The sequence below is a fragment of the Rhinatrema bivittatum genome, chromosome 3 (assembly GCF_901001135.1).
Source record: "Rhinatrema bivittatum chromosome 3, aRhiBiv1.1, whole genome shotgun sequence".
Classification (NCBI taxonomy): domain Eukaryota; kingdom Metazoa; phylum Chordata; class Amphibia; order Gymnophiona; family Rhinatrematidae; genus Rhinatrema; species Rhinatrema bivittatum.
Genome location: NC_042617.1, coordinates 566,445,471 through 566,464,247, shown reverse-complemented (window position 1 = coordinate 566,464,247; position 18,777 = coordinate 566,445,471). Strand labels below are relative to the sequence as shown.

The 18,777-nt window shown below is 49.9% G+C and overlaps 1 protein-coding gene across 1 annotated transcript in view; it reads right to left on the bottom strand.

The window, feature by feature from the left end:
- Positions 1-18,777, bottom strand: part of LTV1 (LTV1 ribosome biogenesis factor) — a 60,406-nt gene that overhangs the window by 27,504 nt on the left and 14,125 nt on the right. Inside the window, exons 3-5 of the mRNA XM_029596524.1 lie at positions 15,565-15,756; positions 9,641-9,728; positions 5,207-5,351 (exon numbers count right to left, since the gene is read on the bottom strand). Coding sequence (XP_029452384.1) covers positions 5,207-5,351; positions 9,641-9,728; positions 15,565-15,756 — 425 coding nt within the window. The remainder of the gene's footprint in view (positions 1-5,206; positions 5,352-9,640; positions 9,729-15,564; positions 15,757-18,777) is intronic.

The window sequence follows — 18,777 nt, the reverse complement described above, 5'->3', positions numbered from 1 at the left end:
CACACAGGCTCTCAATCACACACATTCTCTCACTTACACACAGGCTCTCAATCACACACATTCTCTCACTTACACACAGGCTGGCTGGCTGTTTCTCTCTCTTTCTATCACTCACTTCCTCTCCCCCCCCCCCCCCGAGCACAAACGGTAGCTGCTCCTCCTCCTCCAGCCCCCGCAGGCCAAGAAGGAAGAATTCCATCGATCGCGCGAGGCTCATGCTGCTCTCTCCTTTCCCTTCCGCTTCCGCCCCCCAATGCAGGAAGATCAGCTGCCTCTCCTGCTGCCACCGGCCTCCTGCTATCTTCGGGCGTCCGAACTTCCTGTCGGGGGGGGGGTAGCGGAAGCGCAGCGCACAACGTCCGCTTCCCCCCCCCCCGACAGGAAGATCGGCGGACCATACCGCCCGACGCCCGAAGATAGCAGGAGGCCGGTGGCAGCAGGAGCGGCAGCTGATCTTCCTGCATTGGGGAGGAAGCGGAAGCTGCGCGCAGCGCTTCCCCATGTGTGCCGTGATGGCGCGCGAGGCGTGGGTTCTCTTGCGGCACGGCCTTTCTTCTTCCCGCGCACCACTTCCTGTTCCGGGTCTGGGGGGGGGGGGGGGGGGGAATGCAGGCGCGGGAAGAAGAAAAGGCCAGCCGCGGAGGCCACAGCTTTTTTTTTTTTTGCACCGCTGCCGTTCCCGCTGGGCTTGAACATGCTGATAGCCCGGCGGCAACGGCAGCAGGGAAGAACGAGCAGCGGGAGGGACCGGGAGCCACGCGACACACCTGGCGGTGCTTGGCGACACACTAGTGTGTCACGACGCACCGGTTGAGAACCGCTGGCCTACAAGGTTACAACCTCCTGAGGGTAATCTCCACTGCCATTCTCTTCTGCAGAGAGTTGCAAGGAGAGACCATAAAAGGCATCCAAAAGAATCTGGAGGAATTCCAGAGCATAGCTGTCCATTATCACTTCTAGGACTCACTGGTCCATTATAATCTGGACCCACCTGCGTAGGAGAGTCCCTGCACTTTCATTGTGAAGATCGAGGAGCCCCGGTTCCGGAGTTTCTATCCCTACGAGGCTTTCTAGGCTGAAAGTACTGAGACCTTCTGAAGGGTTGAGACTTCGAGAAGAGGCTTCTCCCTAAGGGTGTGAATAAAAGAGAACCCTGAAAGAGTAACCCTGCGAGACTGAACATGCAAACCGTATCTGCTGACCAATTTCATAGCCACATCTGGCAACTAGTTACTATCACATAAGCCATTTTTCAAGTGGCCATCCACACCAAGTCACAGGCTGCATCAGCTAGAACGTGGCTTCCGGTTCTATACCGATCTGCATTGGACCCCGCTCCTTGTGACTCTTGAGAGAGAGAGAGACGCAAACCAGTCCAAGCTACCAGGAAGTAACAAGATGCAACCTGCAAATTCATTTTCATGGTCTCCAAGGCTTGTGCAAAGATAGCCTCAATCAGTCTATCCTGAGCATCATTTAGAACTGCCCCTCCTTCCCCCAGGATGGCGATTCGTTTGGTAACAGCGTCTATCAAGGTAGCCCACCTTTGGGAATTGCAAAAATTCCCTCAACTTCGATCCAAAGATTACAATCCTGCTAAAGCGCACCCTTCTTTGTTAACTTTGGGGCGCTCCATTCAAGGTCAATCACCTCCAAAAGGGGGAAAAACATGAGACCTCGCACAGGATGACCAATAAATATTGCATCATCTTTGGCACATCCAAAGAGTCACCCCAGCCATACTAAGCAGCTTCAGAGTTTGAGACAACGAACTTGGCAATAGCTTTTTGTGAAAGAATCGGAGCAGAGTCCTATGTGACTCCAAATCCAGAGGAATTTCCCCCTCTTCCAGAGTGGAGAAACCCAAATCCCTGTCGGAGTCATCCGACATATCCTATCCACATCCTCCTGACATCACCAGGGACCACCTCATCGCGGCACTTGCATGCAGAGGCTGAAAGGTGGGCGCCCTGAGGACACAAATCCAAGACAAAGGGTATCCATGGCTCTGCTGGGCAACCCTGGAGAAAGGTCTGAAGACCATGAGAAAAAAAAAAAGTTCCACCCAGGAAAAGGAAGATGGATCCGCACCAGGGCCCATAGGCCCAAACTCAACACTGTCAAGTTGACCCACATCTCTCGTAGATGTCTCTGTCACAGGAAATAAAGTAGGAGAGGATACATTCCTTGTATCGCCTTTTGCCCCATTCCTCTTAGTCTGAGCAGATGGCCCAGCCTCTGCCGCATTCAAAATAGGTAAATCACATTGTCCAAACAGTGCTGACACAGGCTTAGAGAAAGCGATGGACAGCATTGCCCTTATACGCATAGAGAGCTAGACTCTGACACCTCTATGCCCCCAGTGCCATACTGTCCAACACGGTGGGTGAGACAGGCACCTGTGCATACCAACCGTATCCGGGAGTACATACGCAATATGTGCCCAGAGGGCTGCGGTAGCACGTGCCCAGATAGCATGCGGTGATAGCATGCACTCAGACAGTGCGTGTTCCAGCAGGATGCGCTCAGACAGTATGCGTCCATAAAGATTCACACAGTATGTGCACAAGTGCCTGCGCACACTTAACTTGTGCACACAAAACCTCCTGCCCTCAAGAACACGCACAAATATAGGCTGTGGTCTTACGCAACCAAGTACATGTGAACATGTGCGCTTAATTCACTGCCCTGCTGTGCTCGCCCGCCGGCGTACAGGGAAACCCTGCCACGGCCTTTTTTTTTTTTTTTGCATACCTGAGCTTAGCTTTCCTTGGCTGAGAACATGAATGGGTCTCCAGCTATGGGGGAGAAGAGGGTGCATTCACCGCCAAGCCGATCCTCTGGCTCAAACTGTTTTTTATTTTTATAAAGTTCATGACTGAGGTAGGCTCCTGGTCTGAAAACACTCAATGGCGGGAGGGACCCACTTCACCTCAGGAGCTCAAGTGGTGTCCGAAAATCATCTATTTTCTCATTATATTATTATTTTTTCCACAAGCAATCCCCAGAAGGGAAATGCATGTCCACCATCTGCTGGAAACCCAAAATACTGGTTGGGCTGTCATCAGGGAAGGGCTATATGTCCATGAAAGGAAAATTGGTTCTTAGCTGCTAATTTTCGTTCCTGTAGTACCACAGATCAGTCCAGACAAGTGGGTTATGAATCCATACCAGCAGATGGAGGCAGAGAACTAAACACTTTTCAGGCACTGCTACTTAACAGAGAGAGTGCCGCCTGCAGTCCCTCAGTATTGACAGCTACCCAAGCCAATGTAGAGTCCAAAAAAAATCGCAACTAATAATGTCCCTCCCAGGGTGAACAAGTAAGATTGGCTGGCGCCCCCTGAACTGGAGCCCTCGAATCCAAGGCCACAGAAAACCAACTTCTTATAGGTCCTAGAACCCAACTATATACAACTGTAAATTCTTCACTGTTAAGCTGCCTTTTGGAAAACAAAAATGAGGGGATGGGTCTCTGGACTGATCTGTGGTACTACAAGAATGAAAATTAGTAGGTAAGAACCAATTTTCCTTTCCTGTGCGTACCCCAGACAAGTGGGATGTACCCAAGCTCCCCTATACTGGGCGGGAATCCGAAAGAGCCACTCTCAAAAGACTCTCTCCAAAAGTCGCCTCCTCAGGCGCTCTGACATCCACCCGATCCGAGAAGATAGGTCCATGTTTGAGCAGGCCCTGCAGGTGAGCCAACCTGAGGGGTCAGTCTCAGCGAGATGAACCAGACCTACAAACCAGGGGTGCAGAGGCTACTCCGGCACCACTAACACCACCCTGCCTGGATGCCTTCTGATGTGCCGCAAGACTCTGCCTACAAGAGGCCATGGAGGAAACACGTACAGCAGAATCTCTATTGGCCATGGAAGAACTAGAGCGTTGATGTCTTTGGCTCCCGATTCTCTTCTGCGACTGAAAAATCTGTGCGCTTTGGCATTGCTGTGCAACACCATCAAGTCCCTCTGGAGAATGCCCCATCTGGTCTTCACGAGGTCGAAAATCTCCGACGACAACTCTCATTCCCCTGGATCCAACTGTTGTCTGCTGAGAAAATCCGCTTGCACATTGTCCACTCCTGCAACATGAGATGCCACGATGTCCCGCAGGAACTGTTCCGCCCAGACAAAACTCCTGGGCCTCCAGAGCCACTCCTAGGCTCTTCATATCACCTTGTTGGTTGACATATGCCACCGTTGTTGCATTGTCCGAAAAAATTCTCACCATTCGGTCCCGCCCTTAGAGAAAGGAAAATGTTCAAACACCTTGCAAACTGCTCTCACTTCCAGGCGGTTTACAGACCAGGATCTCTCCATTGGTGACCACTGTCCCTGGGCTTGTCCATCCCTGACAAACTGCACCCCAACCCTGCGGCTGACATCCGTGGTCACCACCACCTAGTCCCGGACCTCCAGATCGGGCCGCGACAGCCACCACAAGAGACTGGATTTGAAGACTCCAGCGGCAAAGGCCGCGGAAAATCCTCCGACAATGGATCCCAACCGGATAGAAGCGCTTTCTGGAGTAGACGCATTTGAGCAAAGGCCCAAGGAACTAGATCCAGAGTCGGGATTCTTCACTAGGAAAATGGGGGAAGCAGCAAACATAATAGGAGGAAACTTCTTTATTGATACAAAGGCAGCATTATGAGAATGTTCCAGCACATACAACCCAGAGGTACGTCATCACATCTCTCTCTCTCTCGGTGCCACCAGGCCGACAATGCGAGTCACTGTGGGGCCGCATAACTTCTGGCCGATGGTAACGTGACACTGCTGCCAGCAATGCACCCGGCCTCACGGACGGCTGCGACAAAACTATGAGTGCTAATTACAACGCATTTCACTTTACTTTTAAGGCTGGAAACCTATCTTGAGCCAGACCTTCTTCTTTCAAGAAGGCTGGAAGCGAGATTGCTTGGCTAAGGAGAAAGGAAGACATCACCTTAGGTAACATGGATTGCGCACCAGTGATAAGACAGGAAAAGTGGCAAATGCCTGGATTGTACTACTCTTAATAGTGACTTTGTCACTTAAAAGAGTTGTGTCTTCAGTTTCTGTCTGCTAGCAGGGAGGTAGCAGTCTGGGGATGATGAGGAAAAAAGGGTTTTCTGGGGTGGTCACCAGGCTCAAATAAAATTCATATAATCCCATACCTAAAACATGGACTCAGAAGGAATCGGTGAAGCACTACTTACCAAGAAAGGCCTTCCTCCTGCCCCTCTCCTGCTGGGCCATTGGCCTTTACAATGAAATCATCCTCGAGCAGGTTGTCTGGGTCTTCATAGTCAAAGTCATCGTCCAATGCTGCAACAATATCTGGGTCCAAATCCAGCCGAGGGCCTGAGGGAGCAGTCAGAAAGATCAGTCACAGTGACAGCCAGCCATCCTGCGGCTCGCCACATACCCAGGCCCCCGCCCCAGAAATCTGCAAACAGGGCCATATCCACTCAAGCATTTCCCCCATTTTGCATTTGTAGGTAAAAATGTTTAACACAACTTGCTCTTAATGCTCATTTTATTTTTTAGTTTGAATTCTGCATTCCACTCACTCTCTCCAAGTAAGGTGACAGAAAGCAGCTGAAACTCTGCAGTCCTGGCCAGCTCACGCCTGCAGCTTTCCACTGTCCAAAGGGATGACCATCCTTATCTGTTGGATGAGAAATCTTCTCCTTTTGACCATCCAGTATTGCCTAGAATTACTGGAAAGCATCCCTGAACAAAGCACGATTTACTAGTGGCTCCAAATCCCTGCCATGCTTTGTGGGGCTTGGACGGGACAATGAAGCCCATCAGTGTACACAGGGTAGGGGTCAACAGAAGGATTAATAGGAAGAAATGATGGGGGAAGGGGATTTTTGACCTTTAAGGGGTCCATTTTCAGCTGCTCGGCAGCTCAGCTAGTTAGCCGGCTAACTTTACTTCAGCCCTACGGCCCGACCAGAGTTAGTCGTATAAATTAAGCAGCTAACTCTGCTCCTCCTCGGAATGCCTCTTGCCTGCTCACAGAACGCTCCCTTCTTACCCGGATAAAATTTAGCAGATAAGGGCTAAATATAGCTGGGTAAGCCATTTAGACGGATAACTATCAGATATTAGTTGCGATGGAGAAGGTACAGAGAAGGGCAACCAAAATGATAAAGGGGATGGAACAGCTCCCCTATGAGGAAAGGCTGAAGAGGTTAAGGCTGTTCAGCTTGGAGAAGAGACGGCTGAGAGGGGATATGATAGAGGTTTTTAAAATCATGAGAGGTCTAGAACCGGTAAATGTGAATCCGTTATTTACTCTTTTGGATAATAGAAGGACTAGGGGGCATTCCATGAAGTTAGCAAGTAGCACATTTAAGACTACTCGGAGAAAATTCTCTCTCACTCAATGCACAATAAAGCTCTGGAATTTGTTGCCAGAGGATGTGCTTAGTGCAGTTAGTGCAGCTGGGTTCAAAAAAGGTTTGGATAAGTTCTTGGAGGAGAAGTCCATTAACGGCTATTAATCAAGTTTAAGAACATAAGAACATAAGAACATGCCATACTGGGTCAGACCAAGGGTCCATCAAGCCCAGCATCCTGTTTCCAACAGTGGCCAATCCAGGCCATAAGAACCTGGCAAGTACCCAAAAACTAAGTCTATTCCATGTAACCATTGCTAATGGCAGTGGCTATTCTCTAAGTGAACTTAATAGCAGGTAATGGACTTCTCCTCCAAGAACTTATCCAATCCTTTTTTAAACACAGCTATACTAACTGCACGAACCACATTCTCTGGCAACAAATTCCAGAGTTTAATTGTGCGTTGAGTAAAAAAGAACTTTCTCCGATTAGTCTTAAATGTGCCCCATGCTAACTTCATGGAGTGTCCCCTACATTACTTAGGGAATAGCCACTGCTATTAATTGCATCAGTAGCATGGGATCTTCTTAGTGTTTGGGTAATTGCCAGGTTCTTGAGGCCTGGTTTGGCCTCCGCTGGAAACAGGATGCTGGGCTTGATGGACCCAACATGGCAATTTCTTATGTTCTAATGTAGATAATCCATCTAAATGGCTTTTGAATATGGACCTCTACTGACCTTTTAATTTATTCTCTAGTCCATTCAAAGTTTAATGAAATAGAATTATATTACACTTTGTCAAGTTACTGTAGAAACGGGCCTTAGGCAGGATAGTTTATTTTATTTAATTAATTTTATATTCCAACATTCGATCTGAGATATCACATCGGTTTACATTCCGGTACTGTAGGTATTTTCCCTATCCCCAGATAGCTTATAATTTAAGTTTGTACCTGGAGGGTAAAGTGACTTGCCCAAGGTCACAAGGAGCGACAGTGGGACTCAAACCCTGGTCTCCTGGTTTGTAGCCCACTGCTCTAACCACTATACCTCAAACAGCTCCAAAGGTCAGACATGCCGAACCTACTGTCGGGCCAGCCACCCTGATCCAGACAATAATGAGATGTGAATGTGTGGAGAGAACTCCACGTCACGGCCTTGCAGATCTCCTCCATGGGAACTGCTCGCATGTGAGCCACCAACACTGCCATGGCTCTGACAGAATAAGCCTCGACATGACTCCCAAGATGTAAAATGTGTATACTGCATACACACAGACGTCAGAAATCAGGCTGTGTGCGCTTACATAGAACTCAGGCCCTATTGAAACCACAGGATCAAAGTCAGTGGCTGTGGTCAAGCAGTGACAGACAAAAACCACAGAAAAGTAATAGTGGTGGCAATTTGCAAGGGCTCTACATCCAGCTGCAGTTTTCTCCTTCTTGCTTTGTCACTGTGTGAAGACTCGACTGTACCAATACTGCAAGCTCAGACCTCTGATCCTTGACTTCTCCCTCGCCCCTGTGCTTCATGGCTCTGGCAGCATGAGCAGCATTCACGGCGCCATCACCGAGCCAGCATGCACTCATAGGCCCTGTTCTCTTGCACAGAAGTCCTGATGGGGTGGGCCCTTCGATCAACTGCTGCCATCACCACTGCCACGAGAATCATGAGGTCCGCTGGGAGAAGAGACTGGGGTGTGGGGGTGGATGTGTGCGCGCCTGCGTGCAAAGGTGGGAAGGAAGGAAGGGTATTTCTCTAAACCTTTGAAACGTAAAATGTCAGTATAGGCTTAAGGTGGGATCCTCAATTTCCAAGACATTGCAATTTACATATGAACTTACAGGAGTGGCAGGCTGCGAATCAGGGAATCCAGGGTTCAAATCCTTGTTCCCCTAGGGCAAGTCACTTTAACCTCCACTGCCTCCTGCACAAAATTAGGATCGTGTGCCCTCCGAGGATAGGGAAATACTTATTGTGCCTGAATTTGATCCGCTTTGAAAAGCCAAATAAAAATCAAAATAAATGACTAAATAAAATAAACACATAGGGGCGGATTTTAAAACGAGCGCGAATAGCCTACTTTTGTTTGCGCTCCAGGCGCAAACAAAAGTACGCTGGATTTTAGTAGATACGCGCGGAGCCGCGCGTATCCGCTAAAATCCTGGATCGGCGCGCGCAAGGCTATCGATTTCGTATAGCCGGCGCGCGCCGAGCCGCGCAGCCTACCCCCGTTCCCTCCAAGGCAGCTCCGAAATCGGAGCGGCCTCGGAGGGAACTTTCCTTTGCCCTCCCCTCACCTTCCCCTACCTAACCCACCCGCCCGGCCCTGTCTAAACCCCCCCCTTACCTTTGTCGGGGGATTTACGCCTCCCAGAGGGAGGCGTAAATCCCCGCGCGTCAGCGGGCCTCCTGCGCGCCGGGACGCAACCTGGGGGCGGGTCCGGAGGGCGCGGCCACGCCCCCGGGCTGCCCCGGGCCGTAGCCACGCCCCCGGGCCCGCCCCCGGAACGCTCCCGACACGCCCCGAAAACACCGCGCGGTTCGGGCCCGCCCCCCGACACGCCCCCTCCGAAAACCCCGGGACTTACGCGAGTCCCGGGGCTCTGCGCGCGCCGGTAGGCCTATGTAAAATAGGCTTCCCGCGCGCAGGGCCCTGCTCGCGTAAATCCGCCCGGTTTTGGGCGGATTTACGCAAGCAGGGCTCTGAAAATCCGCCCCTCAGGGAGTGCCCGACAGTATGGCGTGTATTGTGCTGCACCATCACTGTCAGCAACCCCACTAAAGTCATATGCAGAGACCTAATTTTATCATGGGTAGGGGGAAGGTGGAGCATTTCATTTGCTGCTGCCCTCTTCACTTTGAGAGCAGCCTCTGTTTCCGGTCTTTTTCCCCACCCTGCTGCCTTTTAGTGATCCCTAGGCCTTCCTCCGGCTGGCAGGAGGGGAGCACCCTTACCTGTGTCCATCTCCTCCGCCAGATGACTCCAGCGTCACAGTTTGAACTGCAAGCTCAGCAGGTGCCATGCAGTTAAAGACACAAGACTGGAGCGGCTGGTATTGAAGACAGATGCACACATATGAGTGCTCACCTCCTGTCAGATGAGGAGGGAAGGAAGGACGGCCACAGGCAAACCCCGAGATAGACTTGGGGGGAGGAGTTAAGAAGTTTGGGTTCAAGTGCAGGGTGAGCAAGGTCCAGGTATTATGGGAGAAGGGATTTAGGCCTACACCAAAGCCAGTTTTGTGCTTGCCATAGTTATTGAGACTACAATAAAAATTAGGACCCTGGTCATACCATACCTCTTATAGGAGCTGCTTTATTTAATAGCCCCACATCTTCCTCAAATTCTGATGCGAACACCGAGGAAGGCAAGTTAATAGAGGGAGCCTGTGGGGGATTAAAAAAAAAAAAAAGAGGAACAACATTCAGCTACGGAATAAGTTCCTAGAAGAATCTCTGACATTATCTGAATAAATACAAGAAAGTTATTCCTTACCTGCTAATTTTCGTTCCTGTGGTATCACGGATCAGTCCAGACAGTGGGTTATGTCCCCCTTCCAGCAGATGGAGTCAGAGAAAAACTGGAAGGGCGCCCCCTTATAAGCAGGTGCACCTTCTGCCTCCCTTCAGTATTAAGAATATCAAAGCTTAAAGAAGAGCATTGGATGGATCAAGCAAACCAACAAACAGCAACTGGAAAAACATGCACATGTATGAATTTCGATGATAAATAATAATAAACTTGCAAAAAGAATCAAGAATCAGCCACGCAAGTGTCCGGAAACAGTTAAACATGACAGTGGAGAGACAATCCCAATCCCATGAATCCTTAGGGAGGGCATCTGGACTGATCCATGGTACTACAGGAACGAAAATTAGCAGGTAAGGAATACATTTTCTTTTCCCTGTATGTACCCGGATCAGTCCAGACAGTGGGATGTACAAAAGCTTCCCTAAGTAGGATGGGCCCCAGATAGCCCTGCTCGAATGACGTGAGCATCAAAGGAGCCAAAAACCGGTGATTGGAGATTTAAGCGATAGTGCCGTGAAAAGGTGTGTAGTGATTTCCAGGTAGCTGCTCGGCATATCTCCTGCAGAGAAACCACCTGGCTCTCGGCCCAGGAAGCGGCTTGAGCCAGGAGTGAATGAGCCTTGATGAACGCTGGCGGTTGTCGACCTGCTCCAATGTACGCTGAGGAGACTGATTCCTTCAACCAGTGAGCAATGGTGGTCTTAGAAGCCTTGCTGCCCTTCTTGGGGCCACTCCAGAGGACAAAGAGATGGTCCGATAAGCGGAAGTCGTTAGTCACCTCCAAATAGTGAATAAGGACACACTTAACATCAAGGTGGCAGCGTTCTCTGGAACCTTCATCAGGGAAGGATGGAGCTTCCACAGATTGATTCACATGAAAAACCGAGACCACCTTTGGCAATAAAGATGGAACTGTGGTCAAGGATACACCCGAATCCGTGAAACTGAAATAGGGCTCTCTGCAAGAGAAAGCCTGAAGTTCTGAGACCCTGCGGGCAGACGAAATAGACACCAATAAGACCGTCTTGAGCATCATATCCTTAAGGGTAGCACTCTTCAGTGGATCGGAGGTCTGCTCAGAATCCGAAGTACCAAATTTAGGCTCCAGGAGGGGCACAGGGCATGGACCGGTGGCTTCACATGCTTAATCCCCTTCAAAAATCGGACTATGTCAGGATGAGATGAAAGAGGAACCCCATCCAGATGCCAGATGAGCGAACCAAGGGTTGCCACCTGGACCCACAGGGAATTGTAGGCCAATCCTTTCTCCAGGCCTCGCTATAGGAAGGACAGAATTTGAGCTACTGAAGCGCGATGTGGAGATATACGTATGGATACACACCAGGCCTCAAAAACGTTCCAGACCTGGACATAGGAGAGGGAAGTGGAAGGCTTTCTGGCCTTGAGGAGGGTCGAGATCACATCCTCTTGGTAACCTCGTCTTCTCAACCTGCGCCTTTCAAAAGCCAGGCTGCAAGACAGAAGCGATCTGCCCTGTTGAAAAATACTGGGCCCTGACGCAGTAGGTTCGGCAGATGTCCCAGATGAAGAGGACCATCCACCTTGAGGTTGATCAAGTCCGCAAACCACAGCCTTCGTGACCATTCTGGCGCTACTAGAATGACTGGCCCTTGGTGGATTTCTATTCTCCATATTACCTTTCTCACCAGGGGCCATGGTGGGAACACGTAGAGCAGGAGGTGTCGCGACCATGGGAGGACAAAAGCATCGACGCCTTCCGCGCCATGCTCCCTTCTGCGACTGTAGAAACACAGAGCCTTCGCATTCCTTTGAGTGGCCATCAAGTCCCAGTGGGGGGTCCCCCACTGGCTGAAGAGAAGGGCCACCGCGTCCTCAGAGAGTTCCCACTCCTCGGGATCTGTGTGTTTACGGCTTAAGAAATCCACTTTAACATTGTCCACCCCTGCTATGTGGGACGCCGCCAGGTGAGAGAGGTGGAGTTCCGCCCAGGCCATTAACTTGTCCGCTTCCCGAGAGACATGACTGCTCTTTGTTCCTCCTTGACGATTGATGTACGCTACTGTCGTCGCGTTGTCGGAGAGTATCCTTACGGCTTGATGATTGACTAAGGGGTGAAATGCTTCAATGCTAGGAGAACTGCTCTGGTTTCCAGACGATTTATCGGCCATGTCACCTGCACCGACGTCCACTGCCCCTGAGCCAATCGCGATTGACATACCGTCCCCCAGCCGGAGAGGCTGGCACCCATGGTGATGATCACCCACTGTGGGATCTCCAAGTCCATTCCCCGCAACAAGTGATCCAGACTGAGCCACCAGTTCAGGCTGTCCTTGGCCACATCCGAAAGCAGCAGGAGGGCTTGAAACTCCTGAGACACTGGCTTCCAGTGGGAGATGCTCCTTGAGGATAGGGATGTGCAGATAAGCCGCCATCAAATCCAAGGAAGCTAGAAATTCCCCATGGTGTACCGCCGCAATTAGGGAGCGCAATGTTTCCATCCAGAAGTGGGGTATCTTGAGGGCCCTTGACCATCTTGAGATCCAGAATTGGCCGGAAAGAGTCTTCCTTCTTGAGAACCACGAAGTAGACGGAATAATGGCCTAACCCTTGCTCCGCCGGAGGCACCGAAAGGATGGCTTCTAAAGCTAGGAGTCGGTCAAGCGTCTGACGTACTATGAATTGCTTTTTCACTGGGCCGCATGGAGAGAAGAGAAACCTGTCGCTTAGTGGTCGAGCAAATTTTAAAGTATAGCTGTGCTTTAGAATATCTAGGACCCATTGATCTGAGATAATCTTGACCCACTCCTCGTAGAAGAGGGAGAGACGTCCCCCTATCCTGGGGGGGGGGGGGGTGGTCGAAGAGTAGGCCGGCAAACCTTCATTGGGAAGACTTGGAAAGTGCCCCCTGGAAGAGGCTATCCTGGGCTGGCCGCCGACCCCGAAAGGAACGAGACCAGGACTGGGAACGAGACGAGGGCAGCCTCTGGATTGCCTGAATCGCCGCTGACCCCTAAAGCGGCTTCTCGTGGACCTGAATGTCCTGGAACTCTGCTGACGATCCTCCGGCACCTTATGCACCTTATTCTCTCTGAGGGATTTGATGACCTGCTCCAGATCTTCTCCAAAAAGCAATTTTCCTTTGAAGGGCAGAGACCTCAACTGAGTCTTGGAAGACGAATCCGCCGACCAATTCCGAAGCAAGAGTCGTCGTCTAGCAGAGACTGCTGAAACCATCAAACTAGCCAGTACACGGAGGAGGTCGTATAGAGCATCTGCTCCATAAGCTATCACGACTTCCAGGTGCTCTGCCTGTTGCGCTTCCTCCGGAGACAGCTCTTGTATACTGAGTAGTTGTTGAACCCATCTGAGACCCTGCACGTTGCATGAGGGAGCTACATACAATAGCCCTGACCCCCAAGGCAGATACCTCGAAGACCCTCTTGAGGTATACTTTGAGCTTCTGATCCTTTAGGTCTCAGAGGGCGGCTCCACGCATGACCGGAATGGTTGTCCTTTTAGTGACCGCCGACACTGACGCGTCAACCTTGGGGACCTTGAAGAGATCCAGGTACTCTTCCGGGAGTGGGTAGAACTTGTCCATAGCCCTGCCTCCTCTGAGAGTAGCGTCCGGGATATCCCATTCCCTGGACAACAATTGGAGAAGCATATTTTGGAAAGGGAAAGTTTTAGCTGGTGGGCGTAGCCCTGCCAGGACGGGATCCCCTTTCTTAGGTCCTGCACTGGTGCCTGGGGTATCCTGGGGAGCATCAATATCAAATTCCCTTAGGACATCGGGGATTAGTGGATCCAGTTCATCCCATTGAAAAAGACGCAGGACCCTAGGGTCATCCCCTTCAACCTGCATGAGAGCTGCCAGATCATCCTGGTCAGGATCAGGCAGCGTGGGGACCAGGAGACTCTGAGGTGCAGAAGCAGGAACAACAGGGTGGGGCACCAGCCGAACCCTAGAGGACCCCTGAGGAACCCCTGAGCCTGTGTTATCCCGGGGATCTGACAATCTGCTCACTTTGGCAGGAGGAGGTCCAGAAGCTGATTCTTGTTGCTGGCCCAATCTAGCCAGTATTGTGTAAGAGGAGAACAAAGTCAGTTGAAAAAAGCCTGGGGCGGGGTTAGGGCCCGAGGGAGGAGTATCAGGAAACCCCCACCCCCATGTTGCCCCTGAAGTTGCAGACAGGTCCGGAGGGTAACACAGGGGTCAAAATCGGCAGCGACGGCAAACATTCGGGGTCTGGATCATCAAGTGGCTGCGCTGGAGCAGCTGGCTCAGAATTCAACATGGCTGCCGTTACCGCGCTAGACGGGAACGGGGCCGCCGCCCCCCCGAGGCAAACTCGCTTGAGAACGTGCTGCCAAATGACCGTTCAGCCTTAAGGGACCCTCCCCGCCGGGGAGGCACCTCGAGCATATGCCTTCTCTCTGGAGAGCCACGTCCCGGGCTCTCCACAGGCAATAACATCGCGAGAATCGCTGCATGGGGGGAGGGAGCCGAGCAGTCCAATGCAGAAATCACCCCCGGAGGTTGACAGGAGCGGGAAAGAAGAAAAACCTCCACTCAGAGACAACCCAACGACTTTATTGGGTTTTGTTTTTTTTTTGAGCTGAGGAATACCGCCTCTCTGCTAGCGCTGCCCCGAGGAACTCGGCATCTCAGGGCAGCGTGTCGTTGGTGGAGGGGGAGAGATTGGACCACCAACTTCACCCCTAAATAGTAAATAGCTAAATCTGTGAAAAAAAGAGAAGACAGAACTTACCCCCAAAACAGTACAATGGAAAAATGGTGGCAGTTCTGCCTGCAAGTTCCTCAGTGCCCAAACACTGAGAACACCGACTAACTCCCCCCCCCCCTTCTTTTTTTTTTTTTTAAACTTGATCCATCCACAGAAATGAATGAGTGCAAAAAGAGAGTAGAAAAGCTAACGTTCTATCTACAGAAAGTATAACAAGGGAACCGCAGGTTCTAACGCCCTCATCTGCTGGAGTCAGAGGAAGACTGAAGGGACGCAGAGGGTGCACCTGCTTATAAGGGGGCGCCCTTCGAGGTTTTTCTCTGACTCCACTGTCTGGACTGATCCGGGTACGTACAGGGAACAGAGGGATTTTGCCTGTAAATTGGTTAACATGACCTGCCCATGTGTCATTCATGCTCAAAACAAACAAAAAAAAATAAACATTTCAAAAAGCAGCCTCTATGAGCTCCACTTTGGAGCAGAATGTAGCACCTTAAATACAGAATTAAAAGAAAAAATCCTCACGTTGTACTTTTGGAGTTCTTTCATGTACTGTTTAGTTTGGCATGGTTCAATAAAGTTGGAAAACAAAAAAAAAAAAATGAAGTTTCTATATAGGTTAGAATTTGGTTTCAGATTCTGGGAGAACCCCCCCCCCCGACTAAATAGAGTGGAATTTAGAAAGTTTTTTGTTGTTTTTTTAAAGTAAGATGTAGGGGACAGTATCGTGTTTCTATAATCCTACCAAAGCAGTACTCCTTTAGTACCTTCCCCTGGCATGTTGAGTTACTAGAGGGGAATCCACAGGAAGGAAGGAATTTTTTCCCACTCTGCTGCAAAAGTTTTTTTCCCCCTCCTACTTCCCCAATGTAAACTCCCTGCACTGCTGCTCTCCTGTCATTATAACAAAAGAACAGTGAGGCACGTCATCTACAAGTGTCAACAACTCAGGAAATCTTACCAGAACCCGCGGAGCCTCCCCCTCCACATCATTTCCCTCCAGGACGACGCTGTGGCTCTGCGGACGGGGGGTTGAGGCAGGGATGAGCTCAGAAGGGCCAGAGGCCTCCTTGAGGTGCTGTAGATAGTCATAGTCATCGTCAAAGAACACCCCGAACTTCCTCTGCTCCTCTCTCCTCTGCTCCGTCTCTGCCTGTCATTCAGCAAAGAAAGCCAGAATTAAACAAACTCTGCACAGGAACGTGGCATGCTCTGTAATCCAGCCTGCCGCACAAGGGCCACAGACCACAGCTTCCTTCGGAAATAAACAAGCATGCCCCCTGAATCTTGCTGCGTGATGGCTGAACTTTTATTGTAATTATGTACCAATCTGTGAATTTATTTTTGGTCTACTTATAAGCCACTTTGAACAGTCCTTTTTGGATTGAAAAGGTGGGGTAGTCTAAAGATAGAAGACAGACAGACAAGACTCTCTCCCTGCTATGCCAAGCCACGTGCCTCAGCAAAAAAACCCCAAAAAACACATCCTAATTTACAGGCTATGGCTTTTGTTGTTTTAGGTTAAAGAAATATTGTGTCTAAGTTTATATTATGTTGAATTTTTATGGGCGTAATTTTTGTAACCTGCACTGGACATATATTGTGGAGTTGCGGGATGGAAAAAACTTTAAATAAAATAAATTCTCACCTCTCTAAAACCAGAGAAACAGATGTTGGGTCAGCAAATCAAACCTGGCCTCCTGCATGGCAGCGTGCAGCATTCAAAAGGACAATTTTTAAGGTTTTTGCTGTTTTATTCACAAAATTCCAAAGTAGCAAGACAGTTCCATAATGAATAAAACAGCAAAAAAAAAATAATTTTTTTTTAAACTGTCCGTTTGAAATAAGGAAAGGAAAATTGGTTCTTACCCGCTAATTTTCATTCCTGTAATACCACAGATCAGTCCAGATTCCCAGGTATTGCCTCCCGTCCAGCAGATGGAGACAGAGAAAGTTTCGCCGACACTGTCATATAACCTGGTGGGCCACCTGCAGTCCCTCAGTATTGATAAGTACCCAAGCCAAGATACTAACGAACACTACCACAAATAACATACTCGCATCCCCCTGAACGAGCAGTAGGAAACAAACTTAATGGACAAATCTTTCCAACCTTATAAACGTGAGGAACTAAACAAAACCTGTTCCATTCTTCAGACTAATTACAATAACTGATTGAGCAGACTCTCCAATTTTCCCTACATCAACTGATCGGGACTCTGGACTGATCTGTTGTACTAGAGGAACAAAAATTAGCATGTAAGAAGCAATTTTCCTTTACCTGTACGTACCCAGATCAGTCCAGACTCCTGGGATGTACCCAAGCTTCCCTAAACAGGGTGGGACTGCATTTGGATGTCCAGGCCTCCGGGACCTGGACATCCAAATGATAATGACTGGCGAAAGTGTGCAACGATTTCCAAGTAGCTGCCTGACAAATCTCTTGTGGCAATACTTGTTGACATTTGGCCCAGGATGCCGCCTGAGAACGAGCAGAGTGAGCCCTTAAACCCTCAGGGATAGGATAACACTGACACATGTACGTCGAACCTATAGCTTCCTTCAACCACCGCGCTATGGTGGATTTTGAAGCTTTATTTCCATTTTTTGCACCACTCCATAGCACAAAAAGATGGTCCAAGAGTCGGCAGCTATTAGTGACCTTAAGATACTGCAACAAAGCCCGCTTTACATCCAAGAGTGGAAACTCTCTCGCATTCAAATTTGGAAAGGCCAGAAGCTCTACAGATTGACAAATGAAACGATGACACCACCTTCGGTCAGAAGGAAAGAACTGCACACAATGAGACTCCATAATTCTCAAAAAAATAATCCCTAAATGACAAATCCCGAAGCTCCAAAATCCTTCTAGGGGAACAAATTGCCATCAGGAACACAATCTTCAAGGTAAGATTTTTCAAAGTTGCCCTTCTCAGAGACTCAAACGGAGCCACACACATCCCATTAAGGACCAAGTTAAGGCTCCAGAAGGGTCACAACTTGCTTACCAGAAGACACAACACTTTGTCCTCCCCTGGAGAAAACACATCACATCTGGATGTGCAGATTGAGGCAGAGTGGCTCTAAGACAGCCCAAAGCCACCACCTGAACTCTGAGGGAGTTAATGGCTAGTCCCTTCACCAACCCTATTTGCAAGAATGTCAGAATATGTGCTACGGATGCTCGTGTAGGTTCAACCCCCTGCTCCTTGCACCAAGTCTCAAAAACTCTCCAGACGCTCAATACGCCAAGGAGGTGGAAGTCTTTCTAGCTTGCAACAGAGTAGAAACGACATCCTTAGAATATCCTCTCTCCCTTAAGCGTTTCCTCTCAAAAGCCAAGCCACGTGACAGAAGCGAGCCGCTTGAACTGAAAATATGGGACCTTGGTGCAGCTTTGGTAGATGAGCGAGTTGCAATGGCCTGTCCACCGCTAGATTTATCAGATCTGCAAACCATGGCCGCCGAAGCCACTCCCGCACCACTAGAATCATGTCACCCGGATGAATCTCTACACACCGCAATATTTTGCCCACCAGCAGCCACTGCACAAACACGTTCAGGAGAATACCCTGCGGCCAAGGAAGAACCAAGGCATTGATCCCTTCTGCGACTGAAGAAGTGTGGTGCCATTAAGTCCATGTGGGGGTCGGCCCCATCTGCAATGGATGAGACGCATTGCTTCCTCCGATAACTCCCATTCTCCGGGATCCAGCTGTTATTGTCTTAGAAAATCCGCTTGCACATCGTCTATACCAGCTATGTGAGAAGCCGCTAGTATCATCAGATGCTGCTCTGCCCAGTGAATTAACTCCTGGGCTTCCTGAGCCACCGCTCGACTTTTGGTACCACCCTGTCGGTTTATGTAAGCCAACGTCATCGCGCTGTCCTTACTGGCCGCCTGGGCAAGAGGGGTAGAAAGGCACACAACGCGAACTGCACTATTCTCATCTCTAAGCGACTCATAGACCACAATGCTTCCTCTGCCGACCACTGGCCCTATGTCGACCGAGCTTGGCATACAGCTCCCCATCCGGAGAGACTGGCATCGGTGGTAACAACTATCTGCTCCAGATCCTCCAAGTCCATTCCATGGCACAACTGATCCCGACCAAGCCAACATGAGAGACTGGACATGGCTAGCTCCATAAGAGGTTTTGGAAGATGAAATTGC